At 37.0% G+C, this 26,508-nt stretch overlaps 6 protein-coding genes and 1 pseudogene across 7 annotated transcripts; 4 read left to right on the forward strand and 3 right to left on the reverse strand.

Moving 5' to 3' along the window:
• Nucleotides 1-218: 218 nt before the first annotated feature.
• Nucleotides 219-2,534, forward strand: LOC106358029 (probable beta-1,4-xylosyltransferase IRX9H). Its single transcript, XM_013797769.3, has 3 exons — nucleotides 219-1,226; nucleotides 1,788-2,037; nucleotides 2,124-2,534. Exons 1-3 carry the CDS (start codon nucleotides 490-492, stop codon nucleotides 2,292-2,294), a joined length of 1,158 nt encoding a protein of 385 aa, XP_013653223.2. The 5' UTR covers nucleotides 219-489; the 3' UTR covers nucleotides 2,295-2,534.
• A 1,260-nt stretch (nucleotides 2,535-3,794) lies between these two features.
• LOC106358034 (ubiquitin-fold modifier-conjugating enzyme 1) lies at nucleotides 3,795-5,173 on the forward strand. Its single transcript, XM_013797774.3, has 3 exons — nucleotides 3,795-4,236; nucleotides 4,311-4,372; nucleotides 4,863-5,173. The coding sequence occupies exons 1-3, from the start codon at nucleotides 3,904-3,906 to the stop codon at nucleotides 4,990-4,992; spliced, it is 525 nt and encodes a 174-aa protein (XP_013653228.2). The 5' UTR covers nucleotides 3,795-3,903; the 3' UTR covers nucleotides 4,993-5,173.
• Nucleotides 5,174-5,753: 580 nt separating this feature from the next.
• LOC125576484 lies at nucleotides 5,754-8,609 on the forward strand (annotated as a pseudogene).
• Nucleotides 8,610-9,543: 934 nt separating this feature from the next.
• On the reverse strand, nucleotides 9,544-10,878 carry LOC106358033 (blue copper protein-like). Its single transcript, XM_013797773.3, has one exon. The coding sequence runs from the start codon at nucleotides 10,568-10,570 to the stop codon at nucleotides 9,713-9,715; it is 858 nt and encodes a 285-aa protein (XP_013653227.2). The 5' UTR covers nucleotides 10,571-10,878; the 3' UTR covers nucleotides 9,544-9,712.
• Nucleotides 10,879-11,111: 233 nt separating this feature from the next.
• Nucleotides 11,112-13,535, reverse strand: LOC106358028 (lecithin-cholesterol acyltransferase-like 1). 2 transcript variants are annotated; one of them, XM_048736671.1, is made up of 3 exons: nucleotides 12,722-13,535; nucleotides 11,480-12,137; nucleotides 11,112-11,437 (listed from the first exon to the last, which is right to left on the reverse strand). In XM_048736671.1, the coding sequence occupies exons 1-3, from the start codon at nucleotides 13,120-13,122 to the stop codon at nucleotides 11,222-11,224; spliced, it is 1,275 nt and encodes a 424-aa protein (XP_048592628.1). In that variant the 5' UTR covers nucleotides 13,123-13,535; the 3' UTR covers nucleotides 11,112-11,221. The 2 variants fall into 2 exon arrangements, with proteins under 2 accessions (XP_048592628.1, XP_048592627.1); XM_048736670.1 differs by having other exon boundaries at nucleotides 11,112-12,137.
• Nucleotides 13,536-14,862: 1,327 nt separating this feature from the next.
• Nucleotides 14,863-16,609, forward strand: LOC106358025 (probable beta-1,4-xylosyltransferase IRX10). Its single transcript, XM_013797763.3, has 3 exons — nucleotides 14,863-15,556; nucleotides 15,629-15,870; nucleotides 15,978-16,609. Exons 1-3 carry the CDS (start codon nucleotides 15,074-15,076, stop codon nucleotides 16,489-16,491), a joined length of 1,239 nt encoding a protein of 412 aa, XP_013653217.2. The 5' UTR covers nucleotides 14,863-15,073; the 3' UTR covers nucleotides 16,492-16,609.
• Nucleotides 16,610-19,149: 2,540 nt separating this feature from the next.
• On the reverse strand, nucleotides 19,150-21,008 carry LOC106355167 (putative F-box/kelch-repeat protein At1g27420). The gene is made up of 3 exons (XM_013795167.3): nucleotides 20,077-21,008; nucleotides 19,772-19,995; nucleotides 19,150-19,683 (listed from the first exon to the last, which is right to left on the reverse strand). Exons 1-3 carry the CDS (start codon nucleotides 20,490-20,492, stop codon nucleotides 19,304-19,306), a joined length of 1,020 nt encoding a protein of 339 aa, XP_013650621.2. The 5' UTR covers nucleotides 20,493-21,008; the 3' UTR covers nucleotides 19,150-19,303.
• Between the last annotated feature and the right edge of the window lie 5,500 nt (nucleotides 21,009-26,508).

Genomic DNA, 26,508 nt, shown 5'->3' on the forward strand with positions numbered 1-26,508 from the left:
TTAAAGTTTTTTTAAATGATCATCTTATTGTTTTATAAAATTATGTTATATTTTAGAATTATATTAAAACCATTTAATAATGATTTTTATTTTAAAACTATATTTAAAACCATATGAAGTTTATTAATTTATTAAAAAGCACTGTCTAATGTATTCATGATATTAGCTTTTTCTATTTTACCTCTCTAGTCTCTACCATTTTACAATGTTTTTCCCAGGCATAATCAAACCACGTGTCCCACGAACCCGCATAGCTCATTTCTTTGCCACTCTCTCTCTCTCTCTCTCCCGCAACTTTCTCCCCAGCCCTCTTTCCAGATCTCGGCGGCGACAGATCCAAATCGGCGAATCATACTATACAACCCACGATAGTACTAACTCCGACTTGAGCTTCAAATCCTACACTTCCGTTACTGATCTCCGCGAAATTGATTCCCCATCTCTTTCCGATGTATGATCTGGAGCATGCGAGGTGTACCATAATCTGAGATGGCTTCAATCCGGCGAACTCTCTCGCCGCTCTACCACGATCGTCCCTTCGACAACGGAGGCGCACCGTTCTCCCCCTCCTCCATCTCATCCCGCACCAGTAAACACAACTCCTCGCAGTTTCTCTCGTTCCTCACAGCGACGACTGATCCCAAACCCTCCCGCCGAGGTCCATGGCGGCGACCGTTTTACCAATTCCTCGCTTTCTTTCTCATCGGATTCCTCTTAGGTATGACACCGTTCGGTCAAATCGATGACGTCAACGGTACCGATCGGTCCAACTTCGAGATCAAACCTCCCAACAACGTGAAACGGGAAGAGGTAGGCATAGATGGAGTAAGTTTCGTGGCGGAGGAGAAGAAGAAGGAGGATTTCGATTTGGTTGTGCCGAGGAAGCTTGTGATTGTGGTGACGCCAACGTACAATCGAGCGATGCAGGGGTATTACTTGAACAGAGTTGCTCAGACGCTGAGGCTAGTGGAGCCTCCTGTGTTGTGGATAGTGGTGGAGGGCAATGCGGCGTCGTTTGAGACCTCGGAGATTCTGAGGAAGACGGGGGTGATGTATAGGCACTTGGTTTGTAAGAGGAACATGACGAGTATTAAGGATCGAGGTGTTCATCAGAGGAACACTGCCTTGGAACATATTGAGTTGCATAAGCTTGATGGGATTGTTTACTTTGCTGATGATGATAATGTCTACTCGCTTGAGCTGTTTGAAAGCTTGAGAGAGATTAGGTGAGTTGAAAAGAGTGGATCTTTACCTTTGCTTGTGGTAATGGATGGAACTTATGATCACTTATGCCTGTTAACTTGTGAGAAATAGAGTTATTAGATCATTGAGTTGGTTTCTGTTGAGAGACTGTGCTTCAGTTTTAGTCTAGCAGAACTCTATTGGTATAAACTTCTTTTATTGGCATCTTGTGTGCCTTGTTTCGTGCAGTCTTAGTGATCCTAGTATTGTTGGTGCTGTGTTTCGACACCCAATATAAACATTTCTGTAGCATGCGCTTGTTAATATGATGTTGAAACTGATGATTATATTAAGTTTTCTACACAAAATCTGGAACTTTTTGGCCGCCTGCCTCTATTGTTCTCTCTGCTTTGCTGCTTGGTCTTCCATGTGCTCAAGTCTTGTTCGTTTGAAAAAATATTTAATTTCTTGTTATTTGAATGGGCTTTGTTGAACTTCTCTGCATAGTATAGATGCTGATTGTTTGTTATTGAAAAGCTTATATTCTTTTTGAAGTATATATCTCTCAGTTTAGTTTGTTATGCTTATCTATCTCATATGTGTAGGCGGTTTGGAACTTGGCCTGTTGCAATGCTTGCGCCAAGCAAAAACAAGGCCATCCTTGAAGGGCCAGTATGCAATGGGAGTCAAGTAATAGGATGGCACACTAATGAAAAGAGTAAAAGACTACGAAGGTTCCATGTTGATATGTCAGGGTTTGCTTTCAACAGCACTATACTCTGGGACCCTAAAAGGTGGAAACGTCCTTTTCCACATCCAACCCGCCAACTAGACACAGTGAAGGAAGGTTTCCAAGTATGACTTTTTTTTCTTCATCTCTGGTGCCCAGTGAACCGTCTTGTAATCTTCTTATACATGACATGGTGTGTGTTTCCAAGCAGGAGACAACATTTATAGAACAGGTGGTAGCAGATGAAAGCGACATGGAAGGTGTTCCACCAGCGTGCTCGAGGATACTGAACTGGCATCTTCACTTGGATGCCCTAGATGTCCCTTATCCACAAGGGTGGGTGATGCAGAAGAATCTCGAAGCTGTCATAACTGTGAGATAGTTCCCAAGATACAACTTTTGACTGGTAAAGATTTAATAGGGTTCAGGAACTTTTGAAGTCTCAGGTGTTCAGGAACTGATAAGCAAAAAGGTGAAGTTCAAGACCATGAAAATTTGGTATGTTTTGAATTTGGTGTATTTAGTATGAGATGGAATTATATTTTTTTTTCCTTTGGAGATATTCCAACACACGGTCTGAGTCCAGACAACAATGAACAAAGTAAGGAGTCGTTCACAATCATTGCATAATTGTTCATATTTTGTGTCTAAAACGTTTACAAGTATTTTCAAAGTGAATGGTCTCTCAAGATTTGCTTCTATGCCAGTTGGCCATGCGTCTTACGGTCTCTGGATGAAGATTACGTTAGTAAAGACGTGCAGATAGCTCAACAATTAATTGTTCTTCGATTTTACAGAATGTCATGTTAGGATTGTCCCAAAATGTGAGTAAGTGGGATGCATCCAGCTCAAAAGATATCTGGTTGGGTTTTTATTTCGGCAGACGCTCTGGTTCGAGCTCTGACATCTCTGGAAAAGATTTTACAGTATTTATTAGAACAATGAGAATATTTTGAGCGTCAGGAGCAAACCTTTTTTCATAAAGCGAAGAATAGATAAACTAGTCTCTGAGCTTCAGAAATTGATAAAACAGAAACATCATGTCAGAGGTTCCAGCCAGTGGAGACAATTGTTGAAGTTATCTAATATTTAGGATGAAAATAAGTGTCAGCAAATCAACCCAACACTAAAAGTCAAGGTTTATAAACTGAAGCATGCCCGTTGCATATGCTGCCAATAAGTTATGTAGTCGTAGTAAGCCTTTATATAGAATAATAATAATTCAAAGAGAACGAAGCAAAATGCCATCAAGAGAACTGTAAATGGCTTTTGGAGGTTGACTGCCTGTTCCAGAATGATTACTCACTTGATTACTAGATTATATTATTTGAGTATTACCTCTGTTTTTATTCCTTCTGTAGTAAATCCAGTCTGTGAGAGATCTAACTACCTGTTGCAAATCGCTCAACATGCTCTTATATGTATGTTAGGTGATACACTAAAGTGAAAACATAATCATGCCTCAATAATAGACATTGCCCATTTAAGCGCTATACATTTTAAAATGGAGCGTCGACTCAAATGATCGATGGCCACACACATCTTGAGGTTGTTAGATCCATCCCAATCACACTCGTTGCAATATCACCAAACCAAGAGCCAACATACAAAAACAAGAGGGCACGCCTCCATAGCCACAGGTCAGTTAGTTAGATGCAAACCATGCATCACATACTAGTCGATCACACCAATTCTGAGTGAGTTAGGTAGAAATTCTAACAGAAAGAAAAACCATAGAACCAAACCAAATCAAACCAAGAGCTTTCGAAAGGTGTTAACCAAAAAGTTAACCAAATACCAAACCAAATCGCATAAATTAAAACCGGTTCGACTTTCTCGGTTACATTATTCTTCTTTATGGTCCCGATGCTCTTCCGACAAAGGAATCAGAATCAAAGCATCCCATTCCGTTCAAGCAAAACAAAACACATTTAGGGTTGAAAACTCATTTCCAATTCACCGAGAGAGAGAGAGAGAGAGAGAGAGAGAGAATGGAAGGATGGGATCCGAACACGAAGTCGACGTTAACGCGAATCCCTCTTCTGACGACGAAAGCGGGGCCAAGAGACGGCGATGCATGGAAACAGAGGCTTAAGGAAGAGTACAAGTCTCTGATAGCGTACACCCAGATGAACAAGTCCAACGACAACGACTGGTTCCGCATCTCCGCTTCCAATCCCGAAGGTACGCGTTGGACTGGCAAGTGTTGGTACGTTCACAACCTCCTCAAATACGAGTTCGATCTCCAATTCGACATCCCTATCACCTACCCCGCCACTGCCCCCGAGCTTGAGTTGCCTGAGATCGACGGCAAAACCCAAAAGGTTAGGGCTTTCTGTGGTTTCTGCTCAATTGGGTTTTGTCTTTGTTCTGATCCCTCTGTGTTTGTTCTCTGTAGATGTATCGAGGTGGGAAGATTTGTTTGACTGTGCATTTCAAGCCGCTCTGGGCTAAAAACTGGTAACTTTATTTGTTATGCTCCTGACATTGTTAGAGAATCATGCAATATTTTAGTTTAGAGTTTAGTCTGTTTTTTTTGTTGTTGTTGTTGTTGTTGTTGTTGTTGTTGTTGTTGTTGTTGTTGTTGTTGTTGTTGTCTTATGATCTTACCTAGATTAGTTTGTTGTCGATGTTGAGTTTATTATGCTTCTGGCTGCATTGCCATTGTTGGAGAAGCATGATTTTTTAAGATCAGTTTAGTCTGGTTTGTCTTAAGATGTTACTTAGATTGGTTTGTTGTTGATGTTATTTCTGTTAGGTAGGGAAACTCTACTATTAAGCTGTTTGTACAGGTTGAAATGACTAGTTATTGTCTTGAGTTGACATCTTATTCTTATAAATGAGAAACCAACCAAAGCTTGGGTTTTTATGCGATCCATTTGTATGACGAATATGAGCAGCCATTTTTTGTTTTCTTGGCATTGATGAATGGCTTTTTTTGTTTATGCAGTCCTAGGTTTGGTATAGCACATGCGCTTTGTTTGGGACTCGCTCCATGGCTTGCTGCAGAGATTCCAATTCTTGTCGACTCGGGAATGATTAAGCACAAAGATGACGCAGCCTCCTCTGCTGAATCTTAGTCTATGTAATCTCAGAGTTGAGGTGGTTGTCAGTAATAGCTGAAGTAAAAAATGACTGAGGCGGATGCGTCTACCCTATAAAAAGCTTACATGAAACCCAATAAAGATTTAAGCTATTGCAATGTTTTTTTTTCTTGAAATACTTGTACAACTTGAGAATATATGATGCTCGTTTTGCACTTGGTTTGTTGACTTGAAACCGGCTCGTTGATCATGCATGAGTCATTGAAGCATCAAACACATAGTCTACAGACAATATAGTTGCTAACATCTGCATTAGCTGATGAATATTCCGCACGATTCATGAGGATCTATGGTGAATTGAAATGGCAGTATAGTTTAATTGGAATGACCTTCCCATTCATTTTCAGGGTTTAAGACTTATTTTTTTTAAGTTAGTTGATTAATTGTTTAGTCTCTACAGTTTAGTGTTAGGTTATTTTTTATTCTTATAACAATTTAGTTTTACATCAGGTAAATTGCACCGTTGCACTAGTGTATATTGTCTAACTTGGTGGTTGGTCCCTGATTCCTGAATCAACCCCCTCTACACATTAAGAACTTAGGAAAGCAATGCTCTTTTTATATATGTTGACTTTTGGCGGCTCATGCCCATGCTCATGCATACCATACTCGTCTATATGTAGCTTTTAGCATCATCACACTCAATTGCTATGAGTTAGAGACGTTATGCTGTATATATAATAAATCTAATTATATAAAAGAGAGTTTACTCTCTCCTGGGCGTGCCACGTCAGCATCCAGCTAGGAAATTCGTTGCACGAGAGGACGACACGTGTCCGACCAATGAAACACATCGTTTCATTTAATCCAATTCGGGATGGGCTTTCATTGTTTATTGCGTGTTGGGCTGTTAATTTGGATCCTGTAGCCGGCCCTGGTAGATGACGACCGTCTCTCTTCTTCGTGCGACGGAAAGACGATGTCTGAACTTCCTTACGCTATCTAAAACGGTCCGACTAATCGAATCGAAATCTCATCTTCTTCTTTTGTTTTCTCTTCTCTTCCCTCTACAGTTTCAGAAAATTTCTCTTTCGCCTCCCTTCGTCGCCTTAAGAGGTTCTCAGTTTGATTAATTTCAAAATTATTATCCCGAAATGTGTCTGTGCTGGGCATATCAATGTTATTTCTTCTCAATCATGTGATTTAACCTTTTAGGTTTACGATTCATAGAGCTTAATTAATATTTATTTCACTGGTAGATTGCCTTTGTTGAGTTTGTGTAATCTATCATTAATTGGGTTAACATTACTCTCTTTGCCGTTTCTTTCACTTAAAAATCTGAACTTTGAGAGCCTTTGTGACTGTTTGTGCAGGTTTTTAGTTGGGTTCAGAACATCAGATATTTTGGTTCTAGATGGATGATTAGGGTAAGATGTATACATTAACTGTTCTTTATATATATAGATACTGATTACTTTCGGTTAGTAATCAGCCCTCTTGGAGCGAGCAGTACGTGTACGAACGCCGCGCCACTGAGAAGCTTGCGGACGATGAAGAAGCCGAGACACTCTTTGTGGCGTTAGCTGAGTTTGAAGAGCGATGCAAGGAGCCGGAACGTGCTAGGTTTATCTACAAGTTTGCTTTTGATCATATTCCTACAGGGAGAGTTTAGGATTTTTATAAAAATTTTGTGGCGTTTGAGAAACAGTATGGTGATAAGGAAGGGATTGAGGACGCCATTGCTGGGAATAGGAGGTTTCAGTATGAAGATGAAGTGAGGAAGAACCCTTTGAACTATGATTCTTGGTTTGATTACGCTATGCTTGAAGAAACTGTGGGGAACAAATATAGGATAAGAGAGATCTATGAGATGGCTATTGCTAATATTCCATCTCCTGAAGAGAAACGATACTGGCAAACACACATCTATCTCTGGTGAGTTTATTCTTTTTCAGTTTGGTTTTGGAAATAATGCATAATTGATTTAGCTAGAATTAGAATGTTTACTTATTACGTAGTTATGTGAATCATGCGTTGAATAAGAAGGTTAATTCTTTAAACTGAGTTGTTAGAGTTTGATCATGGTTTGCATAATTAGTTTCTTTAACAGTGAAAGCTATTATTATTTGTCTTTTATTAGCATATTTGGTTCTGCGATTTTGACAATAATGCAGAATTATTTTAGAATGTTGGGTTCATGGTTTGCGTAAGATGTCGACCATGCTACGCATAAGAAGGTTAATATGGGGTTTGGGTTTGGTTGACTTAGTCAGTATTAGCTCTTATTGAGTTTTAAGCTGCACATTCATGTCACAATTAATCTTTTGAAATAGATTGTTGCACTATGTGGAAAGCTATTGTTGGTTGTTTGTCTTTTATTAGCATATTTTGATCTGCGATTTACTGAAACAGTGACACTGATATAACTAATTGGTGTAGGATTAACTATGCATTGTATAAAGAGATTAAGACGGAAGATGTGGAGCGTACACGAGATGTATACAGGTACGCCAAAGCCTACCTATTCTGAAACTTGTGAAGTTACTTTCATTTGTGTTTCACCCTAGCAGTTTAGTCTGGCTGTCTGTATTCATCTTACCAAACATTACATAGAATGTCTTAAGCTTATCCCACACTCCAAATTTTCCTTTGCCAAAATATGGTTGCTTGCTGCTCAGTTTGAAATCTGGCTATTGAATCTCGCCAGTGCTCGGCATATATGAGGAAACAAACGCTATTGGGAAAGCTCCAAAAGATAAAGTAAGCATGAAATGTGTTTGAACGTTATATGTTTCATTGCTTTCATTTAATGTACTTATTTTTGGTTATATTTTTCTTCCGTAAACAGATATTCAAGAACTACATTGAGATTGAGCTCCAGCTGGGAAACATAGATAGATGTAGAAAGCTTTATGAGCTTTATCTTGAGTGGTCTCCAGAGAATTGCTATGCTTGGAGCAAATACGCTGAGCTAGAGAGGTCTCTTGATGAGACTGAACTAGCTAGAACTACCTTTGAGCTTGCAATATCTCAGCCAGCACTTGACATGCCCTAACTGCTATGGATGGTAAAATATTCAGTCCAATAGATTCAAAAAAGTAAAATAATCCTCGGACTTGAATCGCTTGGATCATTGAAATTTTAATTTTTTTTTGGTGTGGAAGGCGTACATAGATTTTGAGATATCAGAAGGAGAATCAGAGAGGACACGAGCTTTATATGATCGACTATTGGACCGCACAAAGCATTACAAGGTGTGGCGGTGTGGGTTAGTTTTGCAAAGTGTGAAGCTTCTGCTGCGGAACAAGAAGAAGACGAGGAAGAGGAAGACCAAGAAGAAATAGATGCTATTGAACTCAACAAAGAGTGCATCAGACGTACCTGAGGTTACTTTATAACTACATGTTATATGAATTTTGATTACAACCTTGAGACATGTATTAACTGTAAGAGGGAAGATTCAATGCAGAAAAATGTATCAATGGATCAGCTGCAATCACAAAATGAACAGGAGAGGAGCTTGATATTTTTTTGTAAACGATGGATAATCGGGGATGGTCTCTGAAGTGGTATATGGCTACACAATGTCTTTATAATTAATCCAACTCTCAGACCAGATTTTATTTTATCAATTTCAAAATTTTTATCATGTCTTTTTCTCTGTTTTCCAATAAATGTTGATAGCTCTGCACATCTGTCAAGAACACTTAGCAATTGTAAAGGAGAGTCCTCTTATTCACATTTGATATCGTGACAGCATTTTTATGTAACAACATAGTATGTAACCTACATCTATACGCATTAAGTTACAGAACGTAACCAATCTATATATGGCCAAATACTATCAAGTTTACAAACATCCAACTTGAATAGAAAACACTTAACCCAAGATTTGTAAACTTGAATACAAAACACTTAACTCAAGATTTGTATTTATACAAAAATGTAAATAATTTAAAAAGCTTCAATTTATAAACCACTTTCTGCTAATAAATTCATGATAAAGTACAAGATGTATCTTTTTTTTTTGACAACAAGACATTCACAAACTCATATTAACTCTGTAAACCAAATCGATAACTCAAGTACAAGATGTATCATGAATGATTATTCGATTTTTTCTTATAAACTTTGAGATCTGAGATTAATATGTAGTGTACAAAATAAATAGGATAATAGTAATAACTGTTTTGTTAAAATGTATGAAAATAAAAAAAAAACATATAACTGTAGGATTCTATTGATGCTATGTTGAATGTATTATTAAAATTTCTAAAATGAATAATAAAATAAATAGATAAAATTGTTGTAAAATAATTATGAATCTTAATGCTATTTTTAGTTAAAATAAATTAAAAATTAATACATAATTTTTTTATTAGTTTATTCACACGCCCGCCCGTAGGGCGGGTTTGCTCTAGTAATATATATATTATACTAGATACATCATTATATATATACTTTATCTAAAGAAACATAAAGTAGTGAGCAACTAGCCTTACGGGAGACGAAAGGCATGCCTTAAGAATTTAGATAGATGAACCACACAAGTGACAAGTGTAGTCGAGTTATGTTGGTTCAGTTATGTTTAACCAATCATGTTGTTTTCTTGAATACTTCTCGAAACAAATAAACTCTACAACAATGGTAATATACTCTCGAAACAAAGCACTAAAGAAGCTAAACGAGACGAGAGAGAGACGACAATAACGATAAAGTGGTTAAAAAGCTCAAACCAAATAAGATAACGGATGGGTTAATGATGGGGTTTGAAAGTCTGTAACCAGTTGTTGAGACGTTCCATAGCTGACAAGTCCATCTTCTTGGGAAAATTAGGGTTAGTAACAGCTTTGGCTAGTGGCCCCACCACCACTCGAAGCTTAAGTCCAGCCTCACAATAACCCGGCTGTGAGGTTATGAAATAATAAACTCCTGGTTCGCTCAGCCTAACAAGATCGTGTCCTGTCTTGTGCACGGCTACAGGAGACGTTGGGTCGCATGTAATGAACTCTAGATCACCGTTGATTTCATAAACGTCGTTTACTTGGTTGGCGTATTCGAAAAGCAAAGTATCTCCAACTTGAAACTGTTTCCCCTTGCTCCACTTGTTATAAAAGTCACTGTCATAAACTTTCCATCCTTCCGAGTCTCCGACCTTGTAGGTCTTTCCGACAGGAAGTATCTTGCTCGGTGGTGGTGGAGGAATCGGACGTGATGGGTCATGGATGACAAGAACATCGAGCTTCTGTCCCAGTACGCATTGAGTTTGGTTTGAGGTGATGAAGTAGTGAAAACCTGGTTCCGTGAGAGTCACGACATCGTGTCCTGTGTTATAGACGGATTTTGGAGAAGAATAGTCGCATAACTCGTATTCTAAAGCACCAGAAACTTGAGTGACGTCATTGATGATGGGATCGTATTCAAAGATCAGTGAATCTCCCACGTGGAACTCCTTATGGTCGGTCTCGGCCCAAGCGTAATAGACATCGTCCTTGGCAGTCCATCCTTCGGAGTCTCCAACTTTGTAGATCCTAGCCGAGCAGCAGCAACCCAAGAGAACCGTGAAGCTCATCATCATGAACACGAAGCTGAAGATCCTCGTTCTCGTCGCCATTATGACACGAAAGATCACAAATATTTATCGAAGAAATAAAGTTTTAGAAGCAAACCTTGAACTCAGCTGAATCAGAAAGCGTTGATGAATGTGTGAATGAACCAAAAGAGCCCTCCTTTTATAATGTTTTACAACCACTGATTTTCCTTTCTACTTTATTTCCTTTTTAATGAGTTAAACCGTCTCAAAATATCACTTTTTAAGTTGGATTAATCTCTATTCTGAATAAAAACAATAACGCCTAAAGATCTATAATCTTTTTATGATTCGGTTTGTGTATGATTTCTAGTTTTTTTTCTAATATCAGCAAAAATCTAAGACTTGGTTTACAAGAAACAATTTGATATCTGTGTTTCGTTTTTGATGTAGTTTCTGGTTTCTTTTGTTGTTTTTTTGTGTGGTTAAAGGTGGATGCAATCTGCCATAGTATGTTTTTACCTTTTCTTTTACCAAGAGAAATGTGCACACGTTTTATCTTCTTTTTTTTATCATTTTGATTATGTATGTGGAAGTTCATTGTCTTAATCCAGTGTACTTTGGATCACAGTCACATATTTTGTTTCACTTGTTGAATGAGAAGATCATTACCAGTTTAGACAACATTTAATGTATATAACGAAAACAAACTAGTTCTACTTACTTTCAACCTGACTAATTGACTGTCCTCGCGCGTCTACTCTTAGCTAATCCAGAATTAAGAATCTTTATCTGCTCCACAATCTCTTTAAGTGCCATCTCATCTTTAAGTATAGAGGTATGCGAGACTCCACCAATCTCTACGGTTTTCAAACTATCAACTTCGTGAACCAACTCCAAAGCTGCTAAGCTCGCCAAGTTAACCGTGCCGTCTCCATCTCCATACTTAATCTCTGGTTGCTCATCAAACCCTCCTTCTCCATACACCAAAACCTCCGGCGTATCAACTCCTTTCCCATATATGCAAGTCACCGGCACTCCCGGAGTCACCATTTCCTCTGTTAAAGGCAACACTCTTGTCTTGTAAGGTACAACTCCTTCAGAGAACCCAATGTCTTCAAGAAACATGTCCATCTCATAAGCTGTGTAGTTCACCCGGGGAGTAACCACAAGCGGTTTAGTTCTGTCGTGAAACACTTTTGAATGTGGAAGTAGCCACTGGTTACTCTCGGACCTTCTCTGTTGCGGCCTGACCAGCAAAGGGTTAACAAAGGGAACACCGAGTGTGTTTCCCGAAGCAAACGTCCTCATCTGCTCAACGGTTCCGCCCCACGGCGCAGCGAGTGCAACGAAGTGTTTGATATACTTGCGGCGCCATAAAGGGGAGCTACGGTTGAGGAAATGGAGGACGAAAAGGCCTCCTAGGCTATGAGAGAGGAGTATCACTGGCTTTCCGTTGTTCTCGCTGCTCGCTTTCTCCACCAGCTGTTTGAGGTCTTGTAGATATTGCGAGGCTACACGGGTCGAGTGGCCCGACCCAGCTAGGCCGTACCTGAAGTCATATGGAGCTCCAAGGATTGTTTGGTCATTAACATACCCACATCCTTTCTCTAGAGCTTTCACCAAATGTGACATGTAAGATGTGGCATCTCTGCACCAAATGACACGTTATTACCAATCAGATATAATATTCGTACCGGTTAATGTTATGTACCAATACGCAGCACAACGAAGTTAGTAAAACTATCTTCAATATAGTTGAGTTCTACTCTTATGCTACTATATTTTAAAATAAAAAAAGAATGATAATACACAAAAAAAATGAACTATTATATTTATAGAATAAACCTATATTTTAGTGAAAAATGGAGTATGCTATAGGCATGCGACTTATTATACGAGATCCGGATTCGATCCGATATCCGTTCCGGATCCGCTCCGAAAATAGGATATCCGGGATGTCCGGATCTGATTTCGGATAGTAAAATCTTGGATCCGTCCAAACCGAATCTAGATATCTTAATTTTTAAAACATATTAAAATTTTAAATTTTATTAATATTTAAATTTTAATATTTAAAACCATGAATCTGGATCCGGATATTAAATCCATGGATCCGAGTATCCTAAATTTCCTAGATATCCGGATCCGTCCCCGGGGTAGTAGGCTAGAATCATTTTTTATTCTGAACTTTATTTTAGTAGGAAAATCAAGTGGACTTAGAAGGTACTATACCGGAGACGAGGGTTGAGGTAGAGAAGGGATTTGGTCGAACCGAAATGAGAAACTCGGGTCTGGACACCAGGGGCGTTTTGGTAATCATCTAAATCGGCGTCATAGTACAACATCATTCGTTCGTTGAAGCATTTGGTGAAGGGAGAGAATAACACTGCTGCATCAAACCATAGCCTGAACCATCCATCACTTTTTTTACGGGTAGGGTATAACCAGCTGCTACACCAGACGCTGCTTGGCTTGTAGTCTCGGTCCAGTCTTGCTTCTAGCTGGTTACCTCCGTTTCCTGGAATTAGAATAAGAGGGTGGACGTTGTTACCCGTAGCTTGACTCATCAAAGTCATTGTCGCCGTTGTGAGCATCGTTATGAGTACCAAATGAAGTGAAGATGGTTTGTTCATGTTCTTTCTAAGAAACAGAGTCTCATGTGTCTGTGCAAAGCTGGAGATCTGGAGAAAAGATCCATCGATTCAGGAAAATATAAATTCAGACAAGATCATATTCAAAGAGCAGAGTGGTGTCAAAGCGAAACGTATGGCTTTAAGATAAGCAGGGTGTTCAAAACTTATGGTAATGCGGAAGCCGCTTTCTGATCTGGAGGCTCTCCAAATATTTTTTGAGATAATCTGAAAATACCTTATTTATTATATTAAATTTTGAAAAATACATCTATTTTATTATTTTTTGAAAACTTCACTTCCTTCATTTTTGTCTTAATTTTGATTCTAGTAATTAATTTAATACCTGATTATTATCAAAATTATTATAAATTTGTAAATCTCTAATATTCTCCATATTTATTGTTTTGTAGAAATTTTCTGTGATATTTGTTGTTATTTATTGTTGAAATTTTTATCATTTGGTATTTTCATTGCAAACAAATATTTGTGAGAGTCACCAACGTTATGTTTAAAAGTGGAAACAAAAAGAAAACGTTTAAAAGCTAAGAAGAAGTGGAGGTCTATACTGCAGGAGACGAGGTGGTATGACGGTGGTTCCGTAGGCGGATCGAAGGAGCACGGTGGCAGAGAAGACAATGGCGGGAGAGGAGGAGGAACAAGACATTGACGATGGATGAGACGACACTTATGGAGTAATGTTTGATTGCATATCCTTTGGACTGATTGAGATCTTAAAAAAAGAATGTAATAGTTAACATAGTTATTAGTGATGAGCCTAATTAACGTCTAAACGCTAACTCTGTTTATGTGAGAAATCATATATTGGGCTTTTACCATGGACTCTGATACCATATTAGTGTTGGACTAACTCAACACCCAAAATCTAGCTCAAGAGTGGAAGCAAAAAGAAAACGTTTAAAAGCTAAGAAGAAGTGGGGGTCCATACCGCAGGAGACGAGGTGGTATAACAATGGTTTCGTAGGCGGATCGAAGGAGCACGGTGGCAGGAGAGGAAGAGGAGCAAGACAGTGACGATGGATGAGACCACACTTATGGAGTAATGATTAATTGCATGTCTTTTGGACTGATTGAAATCTTAAAAAGGAATGTAATAGTTAATATAGTTATCAGTGATGAACCTAATTCACACCCAAAAACTATCTTTCTTTATGTGGGAAATCATATACTAAATTTTCACTATGTGCTCTGATATCATATTAGTGATGAACTAATTCACACTCAAAAACTATCTTAAAAGTGGAAGATTCCCCATATACAGATATATTGTCAAAAGACACAACAATCCCACGATGTGAGATGTTAATAGCAGTTGACAAAAGCTGGTGGTAGTTTTCTTTATTCTTCTCTTCACATATAAAACACATCCTTAAAAAAAAAATCAATTTTCACTTGGAATCACACAATCAACCATTCCTGTTTTTTCATTTCTACACCAAGTTTATGTTCTTAATCTAGGATTATTACACAGACAAGTCCTTAACTATTTAACATCACTCGCAACTCGAACCCCAACTCATTCATTTCAGGCTTCAGAAACGGCTCTTGTTACAAGTACAGTAGCTAACTAAACCTATTATTAGTGACCAATGAGTTTTGTAAGTCCGTTAAGCTCGACAAATGCTACACAATGGGCCAGTGGATTTGAACAAGGCCCAATGGACATTTTAGTCAAAACCATAATCGTATACGACAAGCAAAAATTCAACATAACTGTAACTTGAAGCTATTTCGTTTTCCATCGTCTTCTCCGTTTCACTTTCAAATTAGCTTCTTCCCTTTCCTTAATTAAAAAAAAACCCCTAAAACCTAATCTGGAAGTAAACTCGTCAACCACTCCCCCCCATGACCTCTCAACTATACTCTTCCCTTAAATCCCTTCTCCTCCTCCTCCTCTCTGGAGACCAGCCCCACCCACTCATCTCCCTCAGCTATGACGAATCGCTCCTCCCTCTCCGCCATTCTCCTCTTCCTCTTCTTCTCCGCTTCTTCCGCTCAACATAACGTTCGAACAGAGCGAATCTCAGGAAGTGCTGGTGATGTGTTGGAGGACAACCCCGTGGGGAAGCTTAAGGTTTACGTATACGAGCTTCCAAGCAAGTACAACAAGAAGCTACTTCAAAAGGACCCTCGTTGTCTCACCCACATGTTCGCTGCTGAGATCTTTATGCACAGGTTCCTCTTATCTAGTCCTGTCCGAACGCTTAACCCCGATGAAGCTGATTGGTTCTACGCTCCTATCTACCCTACTTGCGATCTCACTCCGACCGGCTTGCCCTTGCCTTTTAAGTCGCCGCGTATGATGAGAAGCGCTATACAGCTAATCTCATCGAACTGGCCGTATTGGAATAAGACTGAAGGTGCTGATCACTTCTTTGTTGTGCCTCATGACTTCGGAGCTTGCTTCCATTACCAGGTAGATTTGCATATGAGTTTATTGGATAAGATTGTAGAATATAGTTTGAGTGGAGATTTGTATGTTAAACAGGAAGAAAAGGCTATTGAAAGAGGGATACTTCCGCTACTCCAGCGTGCTACTTTGGTTCAGACGTTTGGTCAGAGGAACCATGTGTGTTTGGACCAAGGCTCCATCACTATTCCTCCTTTTGCACCACCGCAGAAGATGCACGCCCATCTTATTCCTCCTGACGTTCCACGCTCTATCTTTGTCTACTTCCGTGGTTTGTTTTACGATGTTAACAACGACCCAGAAGGTGGCTATTATGCAAGGTACATAGAAAGATCAATCACAGTTTAACCATATTCTTCATTAGAACATGTAGGATCAAATTTTGTTTTGAAGTCTGCTGAATGTTAACTTCTGTCTCTTTGTGTAGAGGCGCAAGAGCAGCGGTGTGGGAAAACTTCAAGAACAACCCTCTATTCGACATCTCAACAGACCACCCGACAACATACTACGAAGACATGCAGAGATCTATCTTCTGTCTATGTCCTCTAGGATGGGCTCCATGGAGCCCGAGGCTGGTTGAAGCGGTTGTGTTTGGGTGCATTCCAGTTATTATAGCGGATGACATAGTGTTGCCTTTCGCAGACGCCATCCCCTGGGAAGAGATAGGAGTCTTTGTCGCGGAGAAAGACGTCCCTGAGCTAGACACGATCCTGACCTCAATACCAACGGAAGTGATTTTAAGGAAACAGAGACTCCTAGCGAATCCTTCGATGAAACAAGCCATGCTCTTCCCTCAACCGGCGCAGCCAGGGGATGCATTCCATCAGATACTTAACGGGTTAGCTAGGAAGTTACCACATGACGCAAGTGTATACTTGAAAGCGGGTGAGAAGGTACTGAACTGGACCGCTGGTCCTGTTGGTGACCTTAAGCCTTGGTAAATTCAGAGAGCGTTATGTCTTGTTGTATTTTCTTGGGTTTCACCTTTTTGAGATAAAGAGCATATGTTGTTTTTTGTTTCAGCATTTAAAAACAAACTAGTACTCTTTTTCCGGTGGATTCTTTTTGTAGATAACTTCAATCGAGAATTCGAGATACATAGATCAAAAGATGAATGTACACCTCTGTCTTTGGTCGATCATACCACTTATTTTGTCTTCACAGCTTCATTATAACACCCGTCTCTTACTTCCATGAGACACAGCATGTAAGTTAATCTAGCTTTCTCAACACAATTAATTTCCCAAATCCTTTATCACTAAAAATGGACTTGAGATTGAAAGTAGTAGGCACTATTGGTGTCCACAAAATGCTATGTTTCTGACAACTTACGCACATACAATGCCGAATTTGAATGCGAGTTAAACACACGACGACAAACTGGTCAAGTTATCTGTCAAATATGCATTTAAGGATTTATCTAATTAGTTTACTTTTTTTTAACACAATATAATTAGTTTACTAACATGTAATGCGTTCGGATATATAGAAAATTCGGTTCCGTTCGGATAACAAAGAACCGGTTAATATCCGAGATAATTTTGTATTTCATTCGGTTCTGGTTTTTGGTTAATTTGAGTTAAAAATAATAAAATTTGAATTCAGATTTTTGGATAAAAATTTAGATAATTCAGATAATTTTAAATATTTTGGTAATTTAGGTTTTTGAAAATATTATTTTTAAATTATTTGATTATTTTAAAATTAAATAATTATGAATATTTATAAATATATGAATTATATTTTAGACATGTAGTATCTATTCGATTATTCGTTTGGTTTCAATTTTGTTTGGTTCTTTAATTCTAAAGATATAAAAGCATGTTTATCGGTAGTTTTTTAGCACAATTTTCTAGAATTAAAATAATTAAAATAAATGAAAATTAAAAAAGGGAAAACTAAAAGGTTCTTAGTTAAACAATTTAAGAAACGTTTCTAGTTTTGACATATATATGTGTCATATATTAATTGGTTCTATTCTATAAAAAAAATAAAAATAAGTATATTTATATAATATTAATTTTTTCTATCCTTAAGAACCTCTAACACTTTTCAGGGATAAACATGTTTTAAGAACACCATTAATCCATGCACGGTTTTATAGGTAGATTTTTGATAAAAAAAAACATTTAATTAAAATGGAACCAATCGCGGACCATCGTATGCCGGTGGAATCCGCGAAAAGTCCAAAAACCACTTAGATTCGGCCCTTACCCAAAAGGAAAAGGAGGAAGAGGCCGTTCTTAAAAAGTGAGTGGAATCCAGAGTTTTTAATTATTCTTTTACTAAGATCCATGGCTAAAAGCCAGGGTTAATGGTGCCCTAAAATCCTTGTTCGGATAATTAGCGAGATCCAAAGGCGAAACTTCCTTTTTGGTTCCAGATAAAAGTGCGAAAGGTAGGTAGTACTCGGCAAAACTGATAAGTCTGTAGTTGTAAAATGGGCCGCATAGTCTACTAAGCAATGTGATGACAGAGCGAAAAAGCCCAAACTAGTCTAAGACCCTCTTTTGCTTTGTGTATTCCGGAGAGAGAGAGAGGCGGCAGAGGAATGGGTGCGTTTTGGGGAACACGGGTGATGGAGATTGTGAAGAAGCATGATTCGGGGGGTCTCATTTGGAAGCGAATCAAGCTTACCTCTACTCGTAAAGCCAATGCCAAAACCCGCCTCCGTCGCGTTTGGCAGGTATGAGGTAGCTCTCTCTTCTTCTTCTCCATCTTTTTTTAGGGTTTATTTATGGCTTTTCTTGTTCATTGGGATTCAATTCAATTTTACGAGTTTCATTGTAAACCGGTTATATCTTAAGTTTAGTTTGTATGATTTGGTTTCCTCATGTTTTGATTATTCGTGGTTATGCTGCTCAAGATTTTATTTCTTGATAAGGCCTTAGAATTTGCATTATTAGCTAATATTATCAACGAGACAAATACTTTCTTCTAAGTCATTGTTTCTGTTTTGACTTTTGAGGTATCATGCAAAAGCTTTTCGATCTCTTAATATGCTTATTAGGATCTTCTTCAACACTAGTAGTTCTAATAGTTTTGAGATTCTCTTGCAGAATGAAGCTGTTCTAAAGGCGTGCGGTGCATCAGATGCATCGGGATTTAGCAAGACAGAATGCTGTACCAGTGCGGTTAAAAAATGAGTAAGGCCGAAGATAAGCCTAGTAATTTACAATGGTAGATGAAGTCTCCTTCCTTCTTGACATGGGGTTTTTAACAAAAATAAAATATGAACATTGTCTTGTTGGGTTATTGTTTTTATATGTTGAATCTGCAACGAGTTTTACAAAAGAAGATTTTTGAAGAGTAATGGTGCTTTCTTTTGTTATTGTCATTTAAGAATTTTTTTTGTCAGCTACTCCGATACTTGTCTTTGCAACAAGCACGCACCAACTTGGTTAATCCTTAACCACGTTGTTTATTTATATGACACTATCTATGATGAGTTGAACACAGACTGGTCAAGTCAATGGTTTCGTTGTCACTAGCAATTGCATTCTTATGGGCGAGATTCACACCCCCCCTGATGATTTCTGACACTCTCTTACTCTTTTCGTACAACTCGCAACAAAATATCACATTTTGCACATGCCTAATATTCATACCAACAATTGTAAATACAAACCATATCAAAACTTAATGTTTGTTCATTACACACCAAACATGTAGGAATCATTGACAAAGTTGAGGGGGCATTGTGACCAGACACACACACACACACTAGAGAAAAGGATGAAGTCGAAGGGGGAATCAGAACTTGATGAGAACACTGTAGACGTGATAACCAGATAGTTTAATCTGATCACAGTCTCTCCACTCGGACCCTTCCTCTTTATTAAAATCATTAATTATGGTCTTACCAACAGAACCCCGTAAAAACAGCAGAACTTTATTGTTCCATTGCCCCAATTTGGACTGGAAACCTCTCGGCTCTGTAGGCACAAACACCCTGGTCCATGAGTTCTCCTCTGGATCAAACACTCCCAGACGTCCAGGCCTTTCGCTGTCCAGGAAATACACTTTGTTCCTCACAACAGTGTAGGAATAAACAGCCGCTAATTCATTTGATTCTAACATTTCCCATGTCTTCGTTTTGGTGTCATACATGTCGATTGTGGCCGTTCCATTGTCTGAACAGATCATCATCAATTATTTCAAAAATAAATAAATAAAAAACTTAGTTAAACCCGTTGTTGGCATTTTCTTGTTCCTACATACCTAAAACGTAGAGTTTGGACTTGAAGGAGAATGCAAAACCAATGGCGACCTGGATGTTTGGACCATCCATAAGGCTCCATTGGTTGGTTTTCGGGTTGTATACTTCAGTGTTGAAAAGGCAATAACCATCATTGCTAAAGCCTTGGACCACATACAAAAGGCCGTCCACTTCAGCTAATGAAAAGCTGTAACGTGGTATGTTCATGTCTCCCAGTTTTCTCCAGCTGTTTATATCATTCCGACATGAACAAATATGTCACATATTTGATCAGATTTGTAAGAGAAGAGAGATTCAGATGGAAGACCTGTTAGTAGCAGGACTGAACTCGTAAACATCAGGGGAAGCATGGGGAGTGCCAATATTCCCCGTAAATCCACCGATGAACAAGATCTTCTCGTTAAGCACCGTGACGCCGTAGCCCCACTTCAGTGGCCCAGGGTCAGGGATGTTAGGGATCGGTCCCAGTTTGTTCCCCGAGCTGTCGAAAACTTCCCAGTACACGCTTGTGCCAGGCTTATCTTCCATCAGAACACACATGAACTCCTCCATCCTCCCGGTCAACTTTCTAACGGCGGTGAAATGCTCGCTCCTGAGGAATGTCTTCCATCGCCGGCATACCTGAGAAAGGAGACGGAAGTTTGAGCGCGGGATTCGTGAAAGGCAGAGCGCCGCGACGTCGTCCGTCAAGCCGGGTATGATCCACGACGACGACGACTCCATTTTACTTGTTCGTTACGACTTGGATTCTAAAGCTCCAGTCCATTGCATGCATTTATTATATTCAGAAAAATTTCTATTTTAAAAACAGTAATCATCATATTCAACTGTTGTAACGTGGACCAAGTCACTTGGATTACATTGACCAACTGTTATTATATCTTGCAAAACTAATCATAGTTAACTGTTTACTTTCAAAGATAACGACTATGGCCTATGGGATTTGTAATATTGACACCATTCGCAAACATGAGAATGATTGGTTATTTGTATATTAATTTCTGTAGACTATAATCAAACCGAGTCAAGTTTCAAAATCAAATTCACGGTTTGGTGAAATCAAACCGAGCAGCCAGAAACAGAGGACCATTGAAGTCAGAGGCATCGTTCAGTAAGAATGTTGAAGAAGGGTAGTAGTAGTAGCAGCAGCATGAAGAAAGTGGCAGCATAGTCATCTTCTTATCCAAGCGAATGTGATGAGAAGAAGAAAGGAAAAAAAAAGGGAGGTAGATTGATCTAGCTCTGCTCGGTTTCAAAGTTATTGGAATTACATAGAGATTAATGGGGCATGGCTAGTTCGATGAGAAATAATTAACAGTATAAGAGATTTGAACTAATCCATTTAGTGTCATATAGTTCTAAATTATAATTCTATGACAAACCGAAATCTAACACATCAGAGATCATTACCCAATGATACATTAGATATGTATACACTTTATTCTCTTTGCGTTGCATGTATTTTTAGTAAAAATAAAGTTCCCTCAATAAATATAATATCTCTACAGACAAAAAAAAATCTCTTAGTTTCAACATCAAATAGATCTAAACGGTTTCCTATTAATACCTTATAAATTATACTATTTATTAATAATATTTGTTAGATATAATTCCTTGTCATTCATCTTATATATTAAAACAGAAGTCACAATCTTGATTCATGTCTGATTTTTTAAAAAATGGACCTAATGGACCTATTACTAGAAATTCATTTTACATCTTTTATATTAATTTTGGACTATCTATTAGGAATTTATCACATTTAATTCATGTCCACATCTTAATATTTACTCTTCCTAAACACACGATTAACTTACCCAAACCATCTACTTTCAAAACCTAAACCTCTCTGCAAACGAAACATGAAATGAATGCTTGAGGTTTGTTTCATAGTATATCTCCATACGAAACTGGAAAGGAATTGTTGCTACGTAGTTAGATGCAGTCATATACATCAATCAAAAGTAGCAGAAATTAATTGACCACCATGATATTACGCTATCAAATGCTTTTGTGTGAGAATTCACACACAACATTCCAACAATAGATTTTAAATTGACAATCGAATAAGCTTATATTGTTTAAAATGAAAATATTAGTTAAATGAACATGTTTCTTCCATTATCTGTTACGTTATTTGATTGTTAGTCTTGAACATGAACATTTGTTCATAATCTTATTACTTAATAACCTAAACACAGTGAGCATTTGGAGAAGATGAACATGGTATACCTGCACGTTTTCAAGTTTAAGATATGATAATTGGTTAATTCATGTAAATTAAATTAATAATTAATTATGCTCTAAATTCGTGGAAAACCCGTTAACTAAACAATCTTTTTCATACATTTAAAATTAGAATAATTATATGCCAAGAATATGGTCGATGTCCAATAAAGGATCATTCCTTGGACAACATAACAAGTTTTTCAAAACTAAGATTCTGTTAAAATAATAACCGGGATTTGCCAAATGAGAGATTATATCGAATCAACTAATTTTCACAATATCATATTACTGGTAACATTTAAAAAAGGATATTCTAACCATATTGTGTGTGTTTCCTAAAGCTTTGCTATGAAATATCCAAACAACTACCAAGAATATCCTCTAATATATCACATAATTTATATCTACGATATAACTAACCATAACAACCGATTTAAAATTTTCTACAATTAATTTTATTCCTAAAGTCACAGTATATTCTCCGTAAATACCCTAACAAACCTAGCGATCTATATATATACTAGTTGTCTACCCGTACTACGTACGGAATTAGAATATGATTAACATTCTCTTGTTTAATTATCTTCTAAAATTTATTTCACCTTATCACTTGAAGACGTAGTAACAATGATTTCTCTCCAAAAAAACTTAAAAAAATAAAACCAAACTTCATAACGGAAGATAATTAAATGCTGAGACTTAGAAGCCAGAACTTTATCACTTACTCTTTTGCTAAACAACTATCATCTGAAGTCGTCTACATCACTAACCACAAATTTCCAAAAAGCCATGTATAACCTTCACTTCATCTTCTCTAAAATCATTTTATACACTCCAACAACATTTTCAAGAGAAGAAAATCAAACTATACGAAAGATGAAAGCATCGGTTACTTTGTGGAAAAAAATGGAACTGTTTGGAATGATTTTATAAGTATTTTTTTTGTCCAAGTGATTCTAGTGTGCATTTAAAGTTGATGTAATGTAAGAGGTGGGTATCGTGGCTGTAATGGTTGAGAGGCAGTTGACACAGTTTTTTTTTTCTTTTCGTTATATGTAGAGTAAAAATAAAAATAAACTGTTTTGTTTTCAGTAATTTTTTTTTTTTGAAAAATAAACTTGAATTATTGGTCAAGTGGTTTATGTTTTTATGATACAAAAGATGCTGAAGAAAATAGGGAAAATATATAAAAACCAACGTAGCTTAAATTTTTTGAGAAAAATAAGAAATAGGTAGTTAATATTTAGATTAAGAAAATAGGAACTGCAGAGAAAATTTTAATTATTTATTTTTAGTTTTTTTAGTTTTTTCACATGTCAATTATTTTTTTAATTTTTAAAGGATTTTCCACGTGTTAGATTTTGATTGGAGATGCGACTTGCGCTTTAGTATATAAGGGATATCGATTGCACTACATTTAACCTCAACCATCACCTAAACTAAAACAGTTTGAGCAATGTCTATGATTCAAGCATTTTCGTTACTAAAAGACGTCAACCCTTACAAACAGGGCGAGTCCAAGTTAAGTTGCTTCACTCCTGGAGGCAGAAAACCAATTATGGAGGAGATACCCTTGAGATGATATTCGCAGATGAAACTGTAAGATTCCTTTTATACGTTGTATGTTCTGTTTTAGTTTTTGTTTATGTACTTTATGAACTAAATAACTATGTCTATGTACTAATTTTTATGATCTATTTTGTTTCAGGGTGTTAAGATACACTGCTCAGCCAGAAAGACTCTCATAAAAAAAACAGATAGTAAAATACGGCTTGGTGAATGGCGACTCATAGACACATTTACAGTGTCTCACGCAAGAGGACAGTACCGTCCCACAGACCATACTTACAAAATGTCTATCATCGAAGACACCTCTATAGACCAAAGTACTTTTGAGTGTGATGATGTGTTCCTGAATTTTCCTCCTTTTGACAATATTGGAAATAGAACTCTTAATACTCACTTCCTGATCGGTTAGTCAGTCAATGATATTTTTTTAACATAATATATGTATATTGTACTAATATTAAGCAATTAATTATTTGACAGATGTAGTTGGTCAAGTATCCAGTCTGCGTGACATCCAAACTGTCCAAGTTGCTGGGAATGATAAGATTTGTGTTGAAGCTGTTTTCAACGTATTTATGGATTTGTGTTGTTTTTGATATAACTTTTCATTGGTCTATTTATTTTCTAGATTTTAAAACTATAGCAACGAAATAAAAACCATTAAACCAAGATATACAACATGCAATCAACTCACAGCCAAACCAATTAATCTGTTGTACATCATTTCTTATCTAACCAAACCATTTAGATATACTAGGAAACGATAAATGGTTCTAATCTAACAAAATTTCCCATCTTATACTAACCAAACCACTTAGATATACTAGCAAATGATAAATGGTTCTAAAAAACTAACCTGACTTATCGAATAGTGAGAGTCAAATGGCTGAGTTATGCTGGAGTCTTTTTTAGAATCCATTGTTATCAATATCATTCCTGAGAAAAAGAAATATTGTCTACAATTAAATAAGATTTAATATAAGATTTAACTAATTAATTAATCTTAGTAGTTAATCTATTGTCTTACTAATTAATCAATAAGATAATGAAAAAAATATTTTGTGGTTTACCTGATGTTTTCATGAATTGAGTGACAAGTAGCATGATTTTTCCAGCACTCGGTGATTTCCATTAAACATTCGTCAGTTACCCGATCCTGCAAAACTTTCCTGCAACAAAAGAGACCAAGTAAATGTTTTTTACCAAGCTCAGATTATCCCAGCTTGATGGCGATAGTTACCATAGTATAATGATCCTTGGCTTTCCTTGGAGCCTCTTTACGATCTTCCTCACAATTGTTCTTCCATGTCAGGCAGGCTGCGAGACAGTTTGTATAATTTATCCGTTAGCTTGACGAAATCAATCGGCTGCGCATAAAATGTTGAATTAGTAAGACTCACTCTGTTGTGCAGATCGATAAATTAATATATACACTGAGAGAATATCATTACTCATGATCATTCAACAGTTCCTCTGCACGCCTAAACCATGTACGAGACTTTCCAGTGGGTAATATCTGGAGCCCTGTTTCTTGATCTCAAGATCATTCTACAGATCCTCTGCACTAGAAGGATTTTGCAGTATCTTCCATTTCCGTCATCTTCAAAATGTTGAATTAGTAAGACTCACTCTGTTGTGCAGATCGAGAAATTAATATATACACTGAGAGAATATCATTACTCATGATCATTCAACAGTTCCTCTGCACGCCTAAACCATGTACGAGACTTTCCAGTGGGTAATATCTGGAGCCCTGTTTCTTGATCTCAAGATCATTCTACAGATCCTCTGCACTAGAAGGATTTTGCAGTATCTTCCATTTCCGTCATCTTCAAGATGATTCTCTGCAGAGTGAACAAAACAGAGCTTAGGAATATGAAACAATCGTAAATAATATATATCTTCATTAGCTTGAGATTATCCTACAATCAAGCTCCAAAACAGATCAATATCAACTTAGTATATTAAAGTACCTGTCTCTTTTGTCAACGTCTCTGTTATTCCTCTACCCCGAACACAAATTAGATTCCAAGACTTTTAGGGAACAGATTTTATATTTCAGGAACTAAGCTTGATCACCCAATAACTGAGGTTCGTTGTTGCTTCTCCAATTAAAGCTATACGCCGATCTGTATGATTTAGATATAAACTATCAAATATCGATTCAACATATCAAAACCCTAAAATCATCTAAAATAGTAATCGGTTGTTAGAAAAATTTAAAATAATCTCCAAACCTTTGTAGATAAGCGTTAGTTAGTGATGATCTTCAAAAACTTCTTCCATTTAGATTCAAGTGAAAACTTATCTGTATCTATGTTTAACGATTTGGTGAGGAAGTTAAAAACGATGTCTGAGATCAGCTTGGTTCTTAACGAAGCTAAAGACGCGTGTATGTTCACAAAAAGTTTGTTTTGTTCCCGGAAAAAAATAGGTAACTGAAATCTAATGGACTCATTAATTGGATTATAGACTATTGTGGCCCATATTACAATCATTATTTAATCTCTCTTTCGATTGTTTTTTTTAATTAAAAAAGATAAGTTATTAAAAATTCTAGAATAACATGGTTTTAACGTTTTTTTAAGATATATCTATAAGTCATTTAAAATATATGTCAATGTTATTTGTTAAGTTTTTGAAAAAATAATGGATTTGTCAAAAAAAAAACAAATTTAATTAATTAATCTTATAATTATAATATAAGAGATATAAGTTTTATTTTGTTTGACTCTAGATTTTTGTGAAATGCTTCAATATCTTTGGAAAAAAATAATTTTATATTTTACCAAACAAGATTTCAAAAATTCATGAGTTTAATAATCAAACACTAATTCAACAAACAAAATATATAAAAGAAAATACAAATACATAGCTCATTTTTTAAATGATTAATTTGATGAATAACCGGAAAATTGAATCACAAACGTATGTTTGAAAA

This window comes from Brassica napus, chromosome A7 (genome assembly GCF_020379485.1).
Source record: "Brassica napus cultivar Da-Ae chromosome A7, Da-Ae, whole genome shotgun sequence".
NCBI lineage: Eukaryota > Viridiplantae > Streptophyta > Magnoliopsida > Brassicales > Brassicaceae > Brassica > Brassica napus.

Excerpts from the sequence above, each read along its gene's own strand:
- LOC106358028 (XM_048736670.1), bottom strand. The coding sequence starts at position 13,122 with ATGAACAAACCATCTTCACTTCATTTGGTACTCATAACGATGCTCACA. Across the intron at positions 12,138-12,721 it reads TACCTCAACCCTCGTCTCCG|AGATGCCACATCTTACATGT; the intron begins GTATAGTACCTT and ends CATTTGGTGCAG.
- LOC106355167 (XM_013795167.3), bottom strand. The coding sequence starts at position 20,492 with ATGGAGTCGTCGTCGTCGTGGATCATACCCGGCTTGACGGACGACGTC. Across the intron at positions 19,996-20,076 it reads TTCAGTCCTGCTACTAACAG|CTGGAGAAAACTGGGAGACA; the intron begins GTCTTCCATCTG and ends TGATATAAACAG. Across the intron at positions 19,684-19,771 it reads GTCCAAACTCTACGTTTTAG|ACAATGGAACGGCCACAATC; the intron begins GTATGTAGGAAC and ends TGATCTGTTCAG.
- LOC106358025 (XM_013797763.3), top strand. The coding sequence starts at position 15,074 with ATGACGAATCGCTCCTCCCTCTCCGCCATTCTCCTCTTCCTCTTCTTC. Across the intron at positions 15,557-15,628 it reads GAGCTTGCTTCCATTACCAG|GAAGAAAAGGCTATTGAAAG; the intron begins GTAGATTTGCAT and ends TATGTTAAACAG. Across the intron at positions 15,871-15,977 it reads GAAGGTGGCTATTATGCAAG|AGGCGCAAGAGCAGCGGTGT; the intron begins GTACATAGAAAG and ends CTCTTTGTGTAG.
- LOC106358029 (XM_013797769.3), top strand. The coding sequence starts at position 490 with ATGGCTTCAATCCGGCGAACTCTCTCGCCGCTCTACCACGATCGTCCC. Across the intron at positions 1,227-1,787 it reads GAAAGCTTGAGAGAGATTAG|GCGGTTTGGAACTTGGCCTG; the intron begins GTGAGTTGAAAA and ends TCATATGTGTAG. Across the intron at positions 2,038-2,123 it reads CAGTGAAGGAAGGTTTCCAA|GAGACAACATTTATAGAACA; the intron begins GTATGACTTTTT and ends GTTTCCAAGCAG.
- LOC106358034 (XM_013797774.3), top strand. The coding sequence starts at position 3,904 with ATGGAAGGATGGGATCCGAACACGAAGTCGACGTTAACGCGAATCCCT. Across the intron at positions 4,237-4,310 it reads TCGACGGCAAAACCCAAAAG|ATGTATCGAGGTGGGAAGAT; the intron begins GTTAGGGCTTTC and ends TGTTCTCTGTAG. Across the intron at positions 4,373-4,862 it reads CCGCTCTGGGCTAAAAACTG|TCCTAGGTTTGGTATAGCAC; the intron begins GTAACTTTATTT and ends TTGTTTATGCAG.
- LOC106358033 (XM_013797773.3), bottom strand. The coding sequence starts at position 10,570 with ATGGCGACGAGAACGAGGATCTTCAGCTTCGTGTTCATGATGATGAGC.